Source organism: Sceloporus occidentalis, unplaced genomic scaffold (assembly GCF_023333645.1).
Source record: "Sceloporus occidentalis isolate IW3139 unplaced genomic scaffold, rSceOcc1.0.p SCAF_5, whole genome shotgun sequence".
Classification (NCBI taxonomy): domain Eukaryota; kingdom Metazoa; phylum Chordata; class Lepidosauria; order Squamata; family Phrynosomatidae; genus Sceloporus; species Sceloporus occidentalis.
In genome coordinates this window covers 162,623,559-162,639,577 of record NW_028316985.1, presented here as the reverse complement: position 1 = coordinate 162,639,577, position 16,019 = coordinate 162,623,559, and the positions used below count along the sequence as shown (strand labels likewise).

The window sequence follows — 16,019 nt, the reverse complement described above, 5'->3', positions numbered from 1 at the left end:
AGACCTTGTGAAGGGATTTTTCAAAATATACCTAGGAATGACTTTTTCTTTCACCAACCCCCACTTTTCTTAAATTGCTGCTGTAACCTGACACCAAACATCGGTGTGTTTCCAGCCCTCTTTCACTATCCTCCCAATATTGATATTGCTAAAAAAAAACCTTGCTGCTAAAAAAAATCTTCTGGCATGCTCACACAATTCTCAGATATTAAAGATTAAAGATAAATTAAAAACCAGAGGAAAACTAACTCACACATGCATTAAGTCACTGTCTGTGTGCGGATGTTCTTGTTTTACTTGAGGTGTTACGATTGCTGGGTGAGGGATTCCAGTTGTGTGGGGTCCTGGAGGACCGGGAATCATATGATGTGAAAACCTGCAAAAACAGAGAGTGCAGCTTTCTTCATAATGGCAACATGGACATAATATAGGATAATTATATGACTCAAGAGAACAATTAATTCACTTTCAGTTCACCACAACACACCAATGTGAGAAACAATTATTGGGCTTAAATTTGTGAATTATAAATAGAGTTTTTATCCTTCAATAATCAGTGGTGTAAAGATTTTGAAGGGTCTTACCATTTACAATCTCTATAAATAATCCCCTTTGGCAAGTCCAAAAATGCAGGTGGTTGTACTGATCTAAAAAAACTTTTAGTAATTTTCATCTGTACCAGGGAATACAGCTTTTCAACAGCCAGCCACCCCCAAATATTTTGGACAGCAACAGAGGAACTTATCACATGGGAGGCTAGGTGCCCAAATCTCGTGCAGAAACTGGATTTAAATTCCAAAAATATCCTGTGAAAGCGGGATCGTTTTCAGACATATCGGGGCCATTGATCATTAATCCAACATTAAACCACACAGAAAGTGGAAAAAAATCGGCTGCTTTTTTACGTTTGGGAAAATCCCTAAAGTAAAAAGTGGCTGGTTTTGTCCACTTTCTGGGCGGGTTAATGTTGGATTAGTGCTCAATGCCCCCAATATGTCTGAAAACGATCCAGCTTTTGCGAGATTTGTCCACTTTTTGTGCAGGTTAATTTCAGATTAATGCTCAATGCATCTGAAAGCAATCTCACTTTTGTGGATTTAAATCCTGTTTCTGCATGGGATTTGGCCGATTCCCTCCCATCTGATAAACTCCAAAGACAGCTCATAACAATTGGAAAATCAGTACCCCTTGCAGTTAATGTGCAGAATGCAACTAAACTAAGTGGCAATAGGGCAGTCCAAGGGAGATGGCAGATAATGTTACAGTCCCTGTTAATTAAAAAAAAAAAAAGCCCCTGGGATTTTGACCCAGTGAGTCAGGCTCCAATATTCCACTGCTTATAATCTAGGACAGACATCTTTATTTTCAGAATCCTCATCAGGAATCTGAAATTAGACACAGTGGAATGGAATGTGGCCAATCATTTAAAAATCAAATGCCCATAACCAAGGGGAACACTGTTTTCACACAAGTATAAAATGAAGACATTCAGTTACCCATCACCAGCCAATAGAAAGATATGAATTGCCATGCAGAAAATCAAGAGCAGTTCAGTACAATCGTATTACCACTTTTATATAAAGAGCCAAATTCTAGTCTACCATCTTAGTTCCTGTAAGAAAGATTCTGGCCAAAATTATCTAGCTTTCTACAACTTATAAACGCGTGCACTGACTCTCAGCTACATCAAAGAAAACCCCTAATATAGCTAATTTTCCTATTATTATGAAGAGATCTCAAACATATGTTCTGGGATTTACATATGTATGATCCTATTGACATTCCAATCCATGTTTCATCAATATTGATCAAATGTTGAATTATAAATTCACAAGGACCACACCAAGGGTAGGTGGGTGGTGATTAGATGAAATGTATGAAATATCTAAAATGGAAGGGAATTACTGTTAGCAATCTGAATTTAGTTTTCTATTTGCCCTCTGTTTTCTCAGCTGCTGTGCCTGCATGAAATGCACTGATAACCAGTTGTATAATTTGTCAAGAAAGGTATACAGAAATGAGTATTACCTCCTCAAAAGCACACTAGAAACATTTTTATATTGGCTTGAACAAGTTGACAATTTGTGATGAAATGTACCACTAACTAGGGGAATAAAAACAGGGATTAAATGAAAGCAGTGCATATAAAGAATTGGAATCCACACCTAAAAGGTGCCACTGAATGTTTGTATCTGTGTTTCCAATCTGCAAAATATCAAGAAGTTCACAGCAATCTTTGTGTTCACCAAGCATAGCATAGAGATCCCATGTTACCAAAGTGTAGAAACATTGCATAATAGAATGATGCAAAAGTATTCCATTGCCAAGTCCCAGTTAGTGTTACTTGGTTGCACTAACAATTGCACCCCATTCACACATCACCTTTACAGATATAACCATGTGTGCACAGCTTCTTTTGACTTTCCTTTAAGGTACATTTGGACTTGGAGATCCCTGTGGTGCTGTAAGGTGTAGAATATTTGTTGGAGTCAGGTGAGATAACTCTCCCCTTATTGAATACTTAGTATTCATATACAAAATGTCAAAATAAATTACTGTCACATATTTTACTATGTTTATACCACACCCTTCTTCAATCAGAACTCAAAGCAGCATACTTAGGGTTCCCAAGATAGTACCATCCATTCAGGCAATGCTCAGGTCTAGACCTGTTTACTTATACTGCGGCTTCTGTATCACATGCCTTCAGACCATGGCGATGGCTATATGCTGAAATTAAGTATCATGTGATGAAAACAAGCTGTGTATACACAGTAACATACACACATTTTCTTATATACAAATGCATTTTAGCTGATTGGGGGTGGGGGGGGGGGGAGAAGCAAGCAGAGGCAGATACCAGGATACAAGCAGAAGAGCAAATGGTTCCTCTAATTCCAGCAGTTACTTCTCAGCCAGTCAGCCATCCCACACCTACACCTACCTTGACATGGAGGTGTCGACTGAAAGTGAGGATGGGTAGGGCTGCCTGAATCCACTTGAGATGGGATATACAGGCTGACCTTGCCTGAGGTCACAGAAGAAAGGAACCCATCAATAATATTGTAATAGAAGTGAACTTGCCTTTTAAGCAAACACCAAAGATGTGAAAATCTAGGGTACCAATGAAAGTATATTCTGTTTTCATTCAAATGATTTCCTGCCTGTGTTTCAGAGAAAAGCCACCACCACACATTTCTTTTTGAATGAGAAAATCTACCTTCTTCTGTGAAATGAATTAGATGCAACTAAAATTTAGTTTGTGATAAGGGATATAGTAATAGCTATTTGTTTGTCAAAGGAAATTTGGGGAACTAGTTCCTAAAGGACCTATTAATCAGCACCTCAAGGTATTACAGAGTAGGCATGACATAGAGTATCTGCATTCCACTCTTATTGCAGTTTGAAACCTCTTTGAAACTGTCATGGCTCTATCCTACAGTTTCCTGGGATTTGTGTTTTGCTGAGGTATTTCAAATTCTCTGCTCAAGATGTCTAATTTGGCAGTTCATGGGAGTGTAATAGAGCTATTTAAGTGTAATAGAGTAATATTTAAGGGATGTGGTGGCTCAGTAGTTAAGACACCAATCCTGATGACTGTAAGATCAGCAGGTTGGCAGTTCAAGGACTCAGTGTTGCACTAGTTCCAGCTTCTGCCAACCTAGCAGTTCGAAAGCATGCAAATGCAAGTAGATAAATAGGTATCACTTTGGTGGGAAGGTAACACTGTTCGGTACAGTCATGTTGGCCACGTGACCACTGTAGTAGTCCTCAGACAACACTGGCTGTTTGGCTTAGTAACAGAGATAAGCACTACCCCCTACAGTCGGTTATGATTAGACATTCATGTCAAGGGACTACCTTTACCTTTGCCTTTAATAGAGCTATTTAGCAAAGATTTCTAAGTACCTCACCAAATTATGGGACTCCATAGGATGAAGCCATAACACCTAAAGTGGTTTATTGCTAATTGCTCTTAAGTCAGCTTTGACTTATGAATGAGAACCCTCCAAAATACCCTAATAATAATAATAATAATAATAACAACAACAACAGCCCTGCTATTCCTTGATTCAGTCTATCAATGTGTAATGCAGTCTTCCTCTTTTCGTACTGTCTTCCATCTTACAAAACATTATAATATCTCCTATTAAATCATGTTCTCTCCTGATACACCAGAAATAAAATAGACTCAGTTTAGTCATTCTGGCTTTCGGGTAGTGTTGAAGATTAATTTGCAAGTAGGCTCATTATTAGACTGCTATAACTATCCATTACAGAGTCAAAGTGCTATAAAAATTATACCAGTCTGCATAGCCTTGATAGGCTAACCGTTCAACCAAAACCAAGGAATGTTTGTCATTCACTTTGCTAATGTACAAAAAAATAGAATGGGTTGTACTGCATACAACTGAAAAATGCAAATCATATCACATGTGGAGAACACAAACATTTCAATAAAACCATTGCAGCAGATATATTTGAGAAGATGATGAAAGCCAAAGTTCTCTGAAACCACAACCTGAGAAGAATTATCCTTGCTTTGCACCCCCCGCCCAGTCTGAAAGATCAGCTACTGAAACATCCCATCAACACCAATTCACTTTCTTAGGGGACCCAGTTCTATAAATGCTAACAGGACCGGAACAGACAGGTCAAAATAAAGCTGCTTCAGGTCACTTTGAAGGTAAGCTGTTTCAATGACACACACATCTTGAGAGGCCAGAACCTGTACCAAAGCTACACTCCAGTTCTTAGGACTGGAGCATGGCTTTGGCATGGTTTCTGGCCATGTAGGATGCATGTATCATTTAAACAGCATACCTCCAAAGTGACCCAAAGCAGCTTTATTTTGGCCTGTCTGTTCGGGCCCATTGTTTTTAGGGGCAGACCAAGTTGATTCCTACTCCAAGTCTACTCCCATCAGCAGTGATTCCAGAATGTGGTGGGAAGTTTGACTGCACTTCCTCCCAAACTGGAAGATGCAGGAAAAGTGAAGTGAAAAATTCTCATAGGCTCCATCTGAGATCCTTGGGTTCTCTATATAGAATTGAAAAGACAACACTTTTAAAGTAATAGATTCTCTGTTAGATTTGGTGCTCTGACAAATGGTCAGAGTTACTACTTTCTGGAGCCAATCATGAATGACATTGCCTTGCTATTTATCTTCCATGTCTGACTATGTTCTTCTGCAGCAGTAGCACTTGGAGGACAGAAGATGTCCTTTTCCAGCAATACTGAGAGTAAAAATTCCAGAGTAGCAGGGAGATAGTAAAGACAGAGATAACAGCAATTTGTTCAAACACACAAACGGGCATGATACACTGAAATTCCTCAAATGCATTGATTGGCGTGCATCAAGGACACTAGTAACAGCAGCAGTAAATCCCTTGGCAACTCAGATTGATTTATTAGCTTGATAAGAGGCCTTTTGTGTTCTCCCCCCACCCACCCGCTCCCATAAATGATCTTGTTGACTGCATTACTCTTCCCTGGACTACTGAAGCAAAGCTTTTCTGAATTTAATCTGAAAAAACTATGACAGTCATCATTTTGCTTTTCATTTTCATGCAAAGATGGTAAGGTTTAAAGGGACCTATGCATGGATCAATACTTAAAGATGGGTGTGTTCATACAATGCTGAACACACACAAAAATGAATCCTGAAAGAAAAAGAGCACCAAAAACAAAAACTCTTTCGTCTGAAGTTCCAGTCTTCTTCAGAATGCCATATCCCACTAGCACAAATTGATTGCTTCAAATACTTTGAACTTTTTCTGCTTAGTTTACATTGTCTTTTCCTCCAGCTTGCATTTGATGCAACTTCTGAGCAGGATTTAACACACTTAAGTAGCAAAGTTCAGAGAGAATAATTGATCTACCCTTGAAAGACTGCACTCAATTCTATTCAAGCAGTGCTATTGATTGACAGATTTAATGTTTTAAGGAATTGGCATTTCCAAAGCTGCTGGCCCTTTATTATGCTCACCATGACAGTCTTCACACTTAAACAGAGCTCTGTCCATGTGTAGTAGGGAGAGCCAATGCATGGGATGGGGTGGGTGGGAGAGTTGAAACCAAAAATATCAATCCTATACCACATTTTTTAGCTACAGCAAGCAGAGAACACAATCTTGATTTGTTTGCATTGTTTCTTGACTTACTTTCTGAGCAGAAACCAAACAAAACCCAACACACCTCAAAAACCTTAAGAAAAAGTTTGAAAGAAATGACAATACTTTGTCAAAACCACAATAAATCCTTCTGTAGTGGAAAAGTACCAGTGCAATAAAAGAGAATGGGAATAAACACAGTCTACTCTTTTAATCTTAAGGTTTAATTATAAGGGCATTTTGAATTTGCAGGGATTTTTGGCATATGAAGTCATTTACTGTTATTTTCTAAAACATTCATATAAACCTGACTCACAGATTAGCACCCAGTCCAACAAAGTATACAGCTGTGTATTGACAATGTTATAATTTCCACCATGAAAAACCCCAAACTAAGAGCAGCAGTCTCTAAAGCAGGGCTGAGACACGTGTGGCCCTTCATATAGCATTGGACTACTGCTCCCACATTGACTGGGACTGCTGGGAATTGGCAATCTAACATCTAGATCTCCATAGTTACTAGTTGATTAATGTCAAAAAAAATCTGTTTTAGAATCCGTTTTATTTCTTTTCTTTTTCTTTTTCTCACTCTTTCACTAGGTTGCAATATAACTAACCACATGATTAGGAAAGTAAATTCTTTGAAATGTAAAGAAATTGTAAATTCTTTTAAAATGTAAACAAAATGTAAATTCACACAATCACTCTGCCAACAACAAGCTTTTAGCTTTTACTTAGCTATGAACTTGATAAATGGGTTTTACATACTACCACAAAACTTAAAATGGGCTAACTATTACCACTTTAGTACTTTGTTTAAGATGACCAATCTGCTCCACAGACAGCGTGAAAGCAACCAAATGAATGGAACATAGTGGTGTGAAGACAATCTGTAAATTCTAAATGTATCTTACTTACTTGTTCCAGTCCTGAACTCTACAAATATTCAGGGTAAAGGTCTGGTGAGCCCTTCATCAAATAAACTGCAAGAAAACTACACTCATGCCAGATCTTACAGCAGAGGCAGGCAAAATATACCCCTTCAGATGTTCTGAGAATGCAACTCCCATCAGCCCTTGCCAGTACAGCCAGTGGCGAGAAATGCTGGGAATTGTTGTAGTCCACTACCTGGGGAGAGGACACACTTTGCATACCTACAGAGATAGCTATGAAGTTTAAGAATTATACACCACAGAACATCACTTTTCTAAAGTCTAACTATTGACTTGCAATGCCATTTATCTCTATACCCAAAATTTGTTAGTTTTGTCCAGTTGCCAGTTCCTTATCTAATAATGTAAATACTATATTTCAAGAACAGTAATCACACAGGAAAAATACTTCTGAAGCCAAGAAAAACCACAATTGTTTGAAGAAGCACACAGCAACTACACAAGCACACACAAGAATGCTCAGAAGCAGTAGGAGATTCTTACCAGCCAAGAGGTGGAGTTATCTGTCCAACACTGCCAGGAGATAAGGGATAGAAAGTGGGGATATCAGGACCGGGAGGATGCCTGGACATGCCTGTTTAAGAGTATAGAGAGAGAGCTGCAATTTTATCCAGAACAACATAAAATAATAAGAATTCAGCACAGTATATATTATAAAATTGAGCTTGCTTCATGCTTGGCACTTAGAAAAAAACAACCCTCCATGATATAGGTTAATTCATTGACCCCAGGCTATGAATAAGGATGGGAATGATTGGTGTTCCACTCACTTGAAGGATCAAGTGCATAGCTTGAGATATTCCACGCTGGACCATGAAGGCATGCCCCCACAAAGACCTTTGGGGTCTGCTGTGGCTGCTGCTATGCCAGAACATGAAGGCAGCATCACCGCAGCAGCCACTGCTACTGGGGGCGGCGGCAGTGACTCAGCCTCTGGACGACCCATGCTGGGTGAGCAGGAAAGCACCCTTTCCCACTAGCCCAGTAACTATGCCAGTCCTTCCAGGAAAATGTGTACATAAATATGGATTAATTTCATTTGTGCACTGGGTGCAGTTTTACAACCCAATACAGAATTGGGATGGGATGAGAATACCTGTGGGAAGTTGACAAACTCACTGTCAACAAGACTTAGAGATTTGCAGGTAGCTGTGAATGCTTAAATCTTTACTCTTTTTCTGACAGACAACTGCCCATATTTTACAGGAAAGGGGTAACTACTGATGAGATAAGTGAGACCTGACTCATTCACAGGCATGCAGAAGGTGCAAAGAAACAATTTCTTGAGAGCTAGTGTGGCATAATGGTATGAGTATTGGCCTATGACTCTGGGTACTAGGGTTCAATTCCCAGCTTGGCCATGAAACCCACTGGGTGACCTTGGGAAAGTCACACTGTCTCAGCCTCAAGCGGATGGCAATGGCAACTCCCCCCCCCCCCCCGAAACATGCTCAGAAAACCCCAGGATAGGATTGCCTTAGGGCAATAAGTCAGAAACTACTGGAAGGCAAACAACAACAACAACAACAACAACAATTTCTTAGGTGCTGCTGTTGGAACTAATTTTTATACCTGTTTTTTGCTATAAAAGACTGTTCCCACCAGCAAGGAAAGTCCTAAGGCAAGAAGGTGATTTAAGACTGAGCTTCAAAGGTAGCTGTCATGGCTCAGACTCACTAGATCCCCAACTCACTTAGGTTGGCTCCATTTACTTATGGTGGCTCTTGATTCTTACAATACAAATTAGTGCAACTTTTTCTGTTTTCCTTTTTTTACAGAACAGGTTAAAAGGAGATCACTCAGTGGAAGTCACATTCCTAGGCACTCTCCTTTGTAATTAAATTTATGTCATCACATGCCACATTACTGATTTCTGCAGGCATGGCTGTGAATAATCAGCAATTCTGTGTAGCAGTTTAAGGCCCAAATAGGTTTGCAAGGCATTCAGAATAAAGTCACATTAAATGGCAGAATCTCTTGGTTCCTAGGGTTGCCAATTGCCTCTTATGCCTCAGTATGGAACTTGGGGCAGACCCTTATCAGTTATGATTTCACAGGAATGATTTCTAGTGATGTCATGGATTTCAGGCAAGAAAAATTTGGAAGGTGAGCCAGAATGATTTCTGGGTCCAGTGACTGTGGAAATGGGCATGATGACAATCTGGGTGAATGAGCCCAGATCTAAGTAAAACTGAGCTAATCAGGTAATATGGCAATCAGGGTGGGGGTGGGGATAAATTTTTAGTAGCTGCAATGAAGCAAATACCATCCAGTAGCTACAGCAGCTACTATTTCCCCCCACAAAGGCTCACTTCTTCTGTAGTCTTACCTACAGAACACACAACATATCCATTTTTCCAAGCACTACAATACTTCCACCAGCTCTAGGCCCTCTGACACTGATGCAAGAACTTTTTCAATAAGAAACCTCATGAAACATTATGTGGGTGTCTGACTTGCTCCAAACTCTACAATGGATCCAGGTACATGTACCCACACTTTCCTAGCCCAACTCTCCTCATGCCTGGATTTTTGGTGCACTGCTATTGTAGAGGCACAATGCAAACATGTTTGATTGAGCCAGAGAGCCTTAGTGTCAGCTGAGAATGAGTGCAGGTGCTCAGGCTTTAAAGTCACCTCATATCTTGCTTCTCACACAGAAGAATCATATTTTCTCACATAGAATAATCACATAAAATAATCAGATTTTGTCCTGCTCATTTTATCTGAGAGTTTTCTTCCCACCTGGAGAGGTACAGTAATTCTCTGAGATGTCAACTAGCATGCTAAGATCTGGCAACACTAGTTGGTTTTACTTTCTCCCATGTCTGGATTTTGTGCAATTTTGTAAATTCTGATTTTTAAAAAAGGAACTGAAAATCTGATTAACTTCTGATTAAAAATGAAATTCTTACCCATTCCTAGTAGTTTCACTTATAATAAAAGTAAAAGGATCATGTAAAGTCTGATACCAATTCTTAGAAACTTGGGGCCTTTTCATTTTGTGCTCTAGAGGAACAGCAGCTGCAACAAGGTCTTATGGCACCTCTTAGTCCAGCCAATTTATTGTGGCATCAGCTTTTATGAATCAAAACCCACTAGGTTGGATGCAAGACTCTCTCAGAGGGTAAGTACAAAGTAAAGGAAGGTATATCTGTGTATCAGCACATCTATACTGTACATCAAAATCAAAGCCAAATAGTCAAGATGTACAAGAGATGACAGTAGATGCATCACAGTATCATAAAAAAACCCCTAAAACCCCACAAATGAATTCAATCTGATTGCATCAGAATGAGTGTGACCTGACTAGCATTCATTGGTAATAAATAGCCATAGCAAGATCAAACAAACACATAATAGGGACAATTACTTTCCACAGTGAATTAGCTGCTCCCAAGATTTGCTGAGACCAAATTCCAGAAACTTATTAATAATTCTAAACTAAGTGGCTTTACATTTGAATCTATGTTAGACTGCGGTGACCTTGTGGTGTCCTACAATATCCCGGGGACACAGGAGTGCCCGTCCCTAACATGTGTTCATATTTTTAATGCCTGCTTTGGGTCATTTTGCCTTATTACATTGGAGACAATATTTATCTAGCCTACAAGAATGGTAGAAGGCATTATCAGTAAAAAAAATGCTCTTATGGTACCAAAGAATATTAGCCATATCCTAACATGCTCATTCATCTGCCCATGTTCTGACATGTCATTTTTACCTGATGTGGTATAGTACAGTTTGCCCTCCACAACAGTGGTCTAGCAGTCCATAGTTTTGAGCATCCACAGCTAGCCCTGCCCCATATACGTCAATGGCAATGTGTGAACTTGGCTGCACTGCTGCGGATGTGTGCATGTCACCATCCACAGATGGATTCAAGATCCCATGATATTTCATAGTCAACTGGTGGTGAAAGCAACCCCCTGCTGATATGGAGAACCAACTGTTTATAGCAATGCTGGGCAAAGTGTGACCCTGGCACTACAGCAGGCTTGCCAAGGTTGATGTGTGACCCCACAGATTGCCCTATTTATGTAAAATGGAAAAAAAGAGTGGATTGCCTTTTCTTAAGGCTTCAAGGAACAGCAATTCACCATTAAAATGAGTTGTAGCCCACATGTGCCATTTAACATTTTAAAATGCTAGTCCACCCCCCCCCAAAAAAAAAAAAAACCCACAAGTGGACTTGAATCTTTCTTCTCTTGGCATTTTTGGTGGCTTGTGTGCACTAGTGAGCACCAGAGAGAAAAGTCCTCTCTGCTGCATTTGCTCATGGGTTGGCAGTGGTGGCATCCAAGTGTCTAGTTTTCTCTGTTGGTAGTACAAAATTGTGGGATACACATAGCCTGCTGTGTACTTCCTACCCTTAACTGCATGAAGGGTATTGTCCGATCAGCAGTCCCATGTAAGATTAACTGTCAGTCCAGACAGGTTTTGTAGAATTCATGTGGACAACTTCATTATGTGAAGGCAATAAAATGTCTTCTGTCCCATCTGGGATGCTAATATATTTTGTATGCATGAGATTACAAAATAGGGAATGAAATTTTCCAGTAATCTCAATCTGAGTGCAAAACTCTATGTGTCATGCCCTGCCTCCAGGATCCAGACATGTCCTCTGAGAGTCTGAAGAAGGTTAAGAACCCACAGGACATGCTAGGACTGCAGCTACTCCAGCAGCCCCTGAAGGTAAGCTTGAAGCCTGCACTAGGACTGAGTTCCCAAGGGCAAAGTTTCCCTCCACCTGAGCCAGATGTACCAGTGTCTATTTCCACAGAGAGACAGCAGGAAAAAGTGAAACAACAGCATTCTCTGCAGTAAAGTAGGAGGCAGGCTGCTAACAAATAGCACCTGTGAGATCCAGACAGGCTATAAATATCCCAGCATCTCCCTCAGTCCAGTATGGTCAACAACCATCCATCATGAATCCAAGATGCCTTGCTGTTGCCTGGTACTCTGCTTGGGTTTTCTCTTTGAACCTGCTGTATTGGACTGACTGGTATCTCATGATGAACCTGGACTGGATTATACAACCACTGCTTTTGCTACAAACAACTTGGTGAGATATGCTCCCTTCTCTCTTCCTCTCAGTGCTTGAAATGCTGTAACTCTGGACTGACAGTTTGGCTCGTCTCCCATGAGCAAAACAGGACACTATGCAAAACTCCAGTCTTTAGAGAACCTTTCAGGAATGATCCAGAACTGATTAAAATAGTTACTACATTTCAACACTCTACTCAGTGATATGGCTGAAATCTTCCTCAAGTTGAAGGTAGTATATAAAAAACCTTCTGATCATTGTAGAACTTTGTTGCATATGTATGGCATGTGTGACAGAATCATAGAGTTGGAAGAGACCACGAGGGTCATCTGGTCCAACCCTATTCTCCTATGAAAGCAGGAATAGACAATTAAAACACTCCCAACAGATGGCCATCCATCCTCTGTTTAAAAACCTCCAAAGAAAGAGACTCCACCACATTCTGAGGCAGCATATTCTACTAACAAACAGCTCTTACTGTCAGGAAGTTCTTCCTAATGTTTAGGTGGAATCTAAACATTAGGAACATATCCAGCTCACGAAGTGACTCATCACGAGTTTGGTGGTTTCCAGACATTTCACCATTTTGGTTGCCCTCTTTGGCCACATCCTTCTTGAATTATGATGCCCAGAACCGGACACAATATTCCAGGTGATGTCTGATCAAAGCAGAATAGAGTGGCACTATTATTTCCCTCAATCAAGAGACTATACTCTTATTGATGCAGCCTATGATCATATTTCCAATCATCTCAACCATGCCTATACCATGGCATCTTCCTTTTGATTAGAAAAGCAAAGTGCAACATAATATACAGGGCTATTTTAGAAACTCTTGCTAAGTACAAAGAAGATTGGCATCATATATAAGAATCCAATTTTTATCTATTTGATATTCTCCTAATATATGGGGCCCAAAGAATTCATTCTAAATCTTCACCTGTTTGTTATATAGGATTGCTTATCAGATTGGATTCTGTATTCGTTTGTGATCTGCATGGTATTGTGAGACACTAATTACCCTATTTGTACTGTTTGGCCTTGAAATATAAATAAGTAAATATTTCAATTTCCTTCCCTCTTTATTATGACTCTACACACACACACACACACACACACACATTTTGTGACTGCTTCATGAATCTGGTGGAATAGGCTCTTGCCCAGAAAAGCTTATGCCACAAGACTCGAGGTTTACACATTTCATGGTTTTCACTCTGATTTGAGAAGAGAAAGAGAAAGAAGGTTACACAGCCCATAAATGATAAAATAGTAGTATCAGGGAAAGCTTAGCAGATTTTTCCGTCTCTTAAAATTCCATTGAAAATAACTCTTGAAAAACTGTTTAGAAATGAAACATGTGAGGAGGGGCTTAGGGAAGAGGAAAGCAGCAGTTCCAAATAGGCAGCAGACCAGACTTATTAGATTAGGTAAATTGCTGCTTGTACATTTTCTGCGGTTCCCTCGTGATTCACAGATTTTGGAAACTTGCTACCACAGAGGATCGGTGGTTAATTAAGAATCATTTTCAGGCCTGTAATGGTCACACTTGATATGATTCATTTGGTTTCTGATTGTCACTCCAGCTCTAGTTAAGCTTCTCATCAAGTTGACTCTTGTGGACACCAAGGTCAGGCTTTTGTACTGGTTAGTATTTTTGTAGTGAGGTAAAGATGTCCCGCTGGAAATGATCTATCAACCCACATCCCCAAGAATATAAAAATGCAACAAACCCTTTAAAAACCACCTCAAGGATTAAAGCTAATCTTAGTCCCAGATGAGCCCAGTGGTTTTCACGGTCTACCTAAATCTCATACCCCCAAGGAGGCATACAGAATTATGGTCACAGAGACCATTAAGCCATTGATTTATTTAGTCCATTAGAGAAGTAGTGAAGCAAGAATCATAGGTCTCATTTTGCATGTAAAGTCCTCTGTTCTAAATGAGAAGAGGTACAAGTGAGGGAGTCATTTTGAAAGTCTCACTCCATGACAAAATTCAGTAAGAAGCTGCAGCATGACCAGACAAAGGGTCACCCAATGCTTGTTTATCCCTAAGTAGCACCCATTGCTATATGCACCCTACATTTCTGAAAGACTGTATCTTCCTTTATGAGCCAGTCTGACTCTTAAAATACCTGGTGAAGAATTGTTTTTTTTCCTGTTCTGCCACAGAGTCTGGAAAAGTGGGGAAAGTACGGTGTTGATTTTGACTGGTCCGGAAAGAGGGTAAGGAGGGGCAGGAGAGAAAGTGGATTCTTTGTGGTGGTGGCAGCTAACATTTGACTGAAACAGTGTGATGCGGCAGCTAAAAAGGCCAATGCAATTTTAGGCTGCATCAATAAAAGTATAGTGTCTAGATCAAGAGAAGTAATAGTGCCACTGTATTCTGCTTTGGTCAGGCCCCACCTAGAATATTGTGTCCAGTTCTGGGCGCCACAATTCAGAAAGGACATTGAGAAACTGGAGCGTGTCCAAAGGAGGGCGACAAAAATGGTGAAGGGTCTGGAAACCATGCCCTATGAGGAACGACTTAGGGAGCTGGGGATGTTTAGCCTGGAGAAAAGAAGGTTAAGAGGTGATATGATAGCGCTATTTAAATATTTGAAGGGATGTCATATTGAGGAGGGAACAAGCTTGTTTTCTTCTGCTCCAGAGAACAGAACCCAGAACAATGGATGCAAGCTACAGGAAAAGAGATTCCACCTCAACATTAGGAGGAACTTCCTGACAGTAAGGGCTGTTCAACAGTGGAATGCACGCACCTAACCCTAGTACGTCCCCAGTCTGTACAAAATGGCGGCGCCCTATGTACATGGCGCTGCCATTACGATGTAACGAACACGCCTCCTCCAAACAGGGCGGCGCGGGCCTGACGTCGTCGCGCCGTGCAAGGGTGCATAGAGCGCCCTTTCTGTGGCGCGAGAAGGAGCTCCAAAATGGAGCTCCTTCTGCGGTTTGTGTCACTCGTGCAGCCTTTACACGGCTGCGCCAGCGACGCAAGAGAGAAAGGGGCCGAGTGGCCCCTTTCTCCTCCTCCCCACCACCATTGGGTGTCCTCGGGGCTTGAAGCCCCAAGAACACCCCTTTCCAGGCCGCGGGGAAGCGGCCTTTTGCTGCTTCCCCGTGGCCTGGAAAGCAGCGGATCAGAGCCTCAGAGGCTGCCGTTGTGGCAGCTGAGGCCCCAATCCGGCGGGGAAAGGGCCAGTTACAGGCCGCCCCAAACGGGCGGTCTGTAACACGCCATATAAACCATCTCCATTCCCAGATGTAGGCCACAGAGTGTATTTTGCAGGAAATGCCATGGAAATGAAAGATCAATGAGCTAATGGGTCTTAACCATCTGATTTCTCTTAAGCATATAGTTTGGTTAATGTTTTAATGTGATATTTTCTAAATGATTTACTAGTAAAATGAAAGTTGGTGTGAGGGAGGAGAGGAAGTTTTATGTTATCAGAATACTGTATGTAAGTCAGGAGAGAGCAACCCCTTTTTAATCTGTCAGGAATGACATATGGGTGATGCGTGGGTCTGAACCAGGTGATAGGTAGGAACAGAAGCAAAAGTATGGGAGGCCCTTTTTCTCTTTCTGAACTCGCCTTATCTCCCTTCATGCCAGTGATGCAACAGATAACATGCTGGAGGCCTGAACTGATTCTTAGCCCAGGGATTTTAAAGTTATGTGGGGGACCACATGAAATCAACCAAAGGCCACATATGACCTTAGACACTTCAGTTGCCCACCCATGACATGTTACATCACATTTAGCTTTGCTCAGTCATTCAGAATTTTTGATTGGTTTCAACAGGTCTTTTGGAGCCAAGCTGTTTCATTTCTCACCTGCTGCTCAAGAAGCCCAACATACATCCAGGTTCACTTGGGCCTTTTGCCCACTGTATAGTCAGC

At 40.8% G+C, this 16,019-nt stretch overlaps 1 protein-coding gene across 4 annotated transcripts in view; it reads right to left on the bottom strand.

Moving 5' to 3' along the window:
• LEF1 (lymphoid enhancer binding factor 1) overlaps positions 1 to 16,019 on the bottom strand; it is a 121,138-nt gene that overhangs the window by 30,459 nt on the left and 74,660 nt on the right. For 3 of the 4 annotated variants that reach the window (XM_089525990.1, XM_089525992.1, XM_089525991.1), the window contains 2 exons: positions 7,550 to 7,640; positions 254 to 376 (listed from right to left, as the gene is read on the bottom strand). In XM_089525990.1, coding sequence (XP_089382116.1) covers positions 254 to 376; positions 7,550 to 7,640 — 214 coding nt within the window. Of the gene's footprint in view, positions 1 to 253; positions 377 to 2,944; positions 3,029 to 7,549; positions 7,641 to 16,019 lie in introns of all 4 variants that reach the window. The other variant, XM_089525993.1, reaches the window with a different exon arrangement.